This window comes from Micropterus dolomieu, linkage group LG13 (genome assembly GCF_021292245.1).
Source record: "Micropterus dolomieu isolate WLL.071019.BEF.003 ecotype Adirondacks linkage group LG13, ASM2129224v1, whole genome shotgun sequence".
NCBI lineage: Eukaryota > Metazoa > Chordata > Actinopteri > Centrarchiformes > Centrarchidae > Micropterus > Micropterus dolomieu.
This window is the reverse complement of record NC_060162.1, coordinates 1,729,590-1,733,663: the sequence shown is the minus strand read 5'-3', so window position 1 is coordinate 1,733,663 and position 4,074 is coordinate 1,729,590. Positions and strand designations below refer to the sequence as shown.

At 43.9% G+C, this 4,074-nt stretch overlaps 1 protein-coding gene across 1 annotated transcript in view; it reads left to right on the top strand.

Moving 5' to 3' along the window:
• Nucleotides 1–4,074, top strand: part of atp6v1b2 (ATPase H+ transporting V1 subunit B2) — an 11,554-nt gene that overhangs the window by 5,563 nt on the left and 1,917 nt on the right. The window contains exons 8-10 of the mRNA XM_046067593.1: nt 7–157; nt 234–316; nt 3,806–3,910. Of these exons, the coding sequence (XP_045923549.1) occupies nt 7–157; nt 234–316; nt 3,806–3,910 (339 nt within the window). The remainder of the gene's footprint in view (nt 1–6; nt 158–233; nt 317–3,805; nt 3,911–4,074) is intronic.

Below are 4,074 nucleotides of genomic sequence, written 5' to 3'. Positions count from 1 at the left end.
TCTCAGGTGTCTGCAGCCAGGGAGGAGGTGCCGGGCCGGCGAGGATTTCCTGGTTACATGTACACAGATTTGGCCACCATCTATGAGAGAGCTGGCAGAGTAGAAGGACGTAACGGCTCCATCACCCAAATCCCCATCCTCACCATGCCCAATGACGGTACACACATGTTCAGCCACAAGCTCCTAATGCTAATGACTGCAGCGTTCTTACAGTGTGTTCTCGTGTCTCTCAGACATCACCCATCCTATTCCCGACCTGACTGGTTACATCACTGAGGGACAAATCTATGTGGACAGACAACTTCACAACAGACAGGTAAAGAAGAGCAGTGTCGCAGATTCATTTCTATCCTTTAGAACGAGTTCCCCTTTGACATCAGCAGAAACTCTACACATTACCGTGGCCCATTAATAAAACAAACAAAACAAAAAACTGGATTATATCCACATGGTTGCATTTATTGGAGGCTTTGGCTAAAAGTGTCTAAATAGATATAATGTAATATTCAAATGTTATCTCATGTCACTTTTCACAGAGCAGGTCTAGACCGTACTCTTTGTAGTATTATTTACAGAGACCCAACAATTCCCACCATGTGGAAAGGTCAGGTCAGAACTTCCAGTCAGACTCAGTTCACGAATCAAATGATTTTAGATTCAGCAAAATCAACTTATTGGTACTGGTTTATCTTGACTTGGACTTGGGATTTGAATTGTAAGATCTTGGTCTAGACTTGGGACTTCACATGTGACATGTTGGTCTTGACATGGGACCTGATTTGAGACTAGGTGGTCCTGACTTGGGACCTGATTTGTGACTAGATGGTCTTGACTTGGGACCTGATTTGTGAAAAGGTGGTCTTGACATGGGACCTGATTTGAGACTAGGTGGTCTTGACTTGGGACCTAATTTGAGACTAGGTGGTCTTGACTTGGGACCTGATTTGTGACTAGATGGTCTTGACTTGGGACCTGATTTGTGAAAAGGTGGTCTTGACATGGGACATGATATGTGACTAGGTGGTCTTGACTTGGGACCTGATTTGTGACTAGATGGTCTTGACTTGGGACCTGATTTGTGAAAAGGTGGTCTTGACATGGGACATGATATGTGACTAGGTGGTCTTGACTTGGGACCTGATTTGTGACTAGATGGTCTTGACTTGGGACCTGATTTGTGAAAAGGTGGTCTTGACATGGGACATGATATGTGACTAGGTGGTCTTGACTTGGGACCTGATTTGTGACTAGATGGTCTTGACTTGGGACCTGATTTGTGAAAAGGTGGTCTTGACATGGGACATGATATGTGACTAGGTGGTCTTGACTTGGGACCTGATTTGTGACTAGATGGTCTTGACTTGGGACCTGATTTGTGAAAAGGTGGTCTTGACATGGGACATGATATGTGACTAGGTGGTCTTGACTTGGGACCTGATTTGTGACTAGATGGTCTTGACTTGGGACCTGATTTGTGAAAAGGTGGTCTTGACATGGGACATGATATGTGACTAGGTGGTCTTGACTTGGGACCTGATTTGTGACTAGATGGTCTTGACTTGGGACCTGATTTGTGAAAAGGTGGTCTTGACATGGGACATGATATGTGACTAGGTGGTCTTGACTTGGGACCTGATTTGTGACTAGATGGTCTTGACTTGGGACCTGATTTGTGAAAAGGTGGTCTTGACATGGGACATGATATGTGACTAGGTGGTCTTGACTTGGGACCTGATTTGTGAAAAGGTGGTCTTGACATGGGACCTGATTTGAAACTAGGTGGTCTTGACTTGGGACCTGATTTGTGACTAGGTGGTCTTGACTTGGGACCTGATTTGTGAAAAGGTGGTCTTGACATGGGACCTGGTTTGAGACTAGGTGGTCTTGACTTGGGACCTGATTTGTGAAAAGGTGGCCTTGACATAGGACCTGATTTGTGAAAAGGTGGTCTTGACTTGAGACCTGATTTGAGACTAGGTGGTCTTGACTTGGGACCTGATTTGCGACTAGGTGGTCTTGACTTGGGACCTGATTTGTGAAAAGGTGGTCTTGACATGGGACCTGATTTGAGACTAGGTGGTCTTGACTTGGGACCTGATTTGAGACTAGGTGGTCTTGACTTGAGACCTGATTTGAGACTAGGTGGTCTTGACATGGGACCTGATTTGCGACTAGGTGGTCTTGACTTGGGACCTGATTTGCGACTAGGTGTTCTTGACTTGGGACATGATTTGTGACTTGCTGGTCTTGACATGGGAATTGATTTTGGTGTTTTTAGTCTTGACTTGGGACATGTTGGTCTTGACTTGGACTTGGGATTTGAATTGGAAGATATTGGTCTAGACTTAAGACTTTACATGTGATATGTTGGTCTTGATTTGCGACCTCAATTGTGACTTGCTGGTCTTGACTTGGGAATTGATTTTGGTGTTTTTAGACTTGACTTGGGACATGTTGGTCTTGACTTGGACTTGGGATTTGAATTGGAAGATATTGGTCTAGACTTAAGACTTTACATGTGATATGTTGGTCTTGATTTGCGACCTCAATTGTGACTTGCTGGTCTTGACTTGGGAATTGATTTTGGTGTTTTTAGACTTGACTTGGGACATGTTGGTCTTGACTTGGACTTGGGATTTGAATTGGAAGATATTGGTCTAGACTTAAGACTTTACATGTGATATGTTGGTCTTGATTTGCGACCTCAATTGTGACTTGCTGGTCTTGACTTGGGAATTGATTTTGGTGTTTTTAGACTTGACTTGGGACATGTTGGTCTTGACTTGGACTTGGGATTTGAATTGGAAGATATTGGTCTAGACTTAAGACTTTACATGTGATATGTTGGTCTTGATTTGCGACCTCAATTGTGACTTGCTGGTCTTGACTTGGGAATTGATTTTGGTGTTTTTAGACTTGACTTGGGACATGTTGGTCTTGACTTGGACTTGGGATTTGAATTGGAAGATATTGGTCTAGACTTAAGACTTTACATGTGATATGTTGGTCTTGATTTGCGACCTCAATTGTGACTTGCTGGTCTTGACTTGGGAATTGATTTTGGTGTTTTTAGACTTGACTTGGGACATGTTGGTCTTGACTTGGACTTGGGATTTGAATTGGAAGATATTGGTCTAGACTTAAGACTTTACATGTGATATGTTGGTCTTGATTTGCGACCTCAATTGTGACTTGCTGGTCTTGACTCTGGAATTGATTTTGGACTTATTAGTCTTGACTCAGGACATGTTGGTCTTGGGATTTGAATTGGAAGATATTGGTCTAGACTTGGGACTTGTTGTTGTAAATTTGGCTGCGCCCTGGTGGTTTACCAGTGTGCCAGCCACATTCTCTCTGAGCCGTCCATGTAAATTAGATTTACTGTCTGAGATTTGTTTTATATTCAACCATTTTGTTTCTGTGCATATGAAGCTGGTTCAGCAATCACTTCCAGAAAGTGTGGAGGTGTGATGGATTGTGACGCCTCTTTGTAATGTTTACGAATTAATCGACACATGACTGAACTTCATCTTACAAATGTCATGTCACCAAAAACAACCAGAGCATTTGAGCCACATTTTTTAATACATAGGCCTACACGACATGCTGCTAATCTGCCTTGTTGCTCTAACGAACAAACAACAGCCTTGACTGTCAGAGGCTCCTCGTGCAGATCTATTTAACTTCCTCTGGAGCCTGGGCGGGCTGTGTGTGGGCAGCTGGTGACTCGTAGGATATAAAAGAGTCGATGAAGTTTCTTTCTTCTACCATCTCAGTGACCTTGTCTTTCCTTCCGCTGGTTTAGATTTATCCTCCCATCAACGTGCTGCCGTCTCTCTCTCGTCTGATGAAGTCTGCCATCGGGGAGGGAATGACCCGCAGAGACCACTCTGATGTTTCCAACCAGCTCGTAAGTTCATACACACACTTCCTGTTTCAATCTGAACACGCTTACCTTTGCCATCGCACTCTGAAAGTGTGTGTGTGTGTGTGTGTGTGTGTGTAGTATGCGTGTTATGCCATAGGGAAGGACGTCCAGGCCATGAAGGTGTGTGTGTGGGTGGAGGCTCTGAC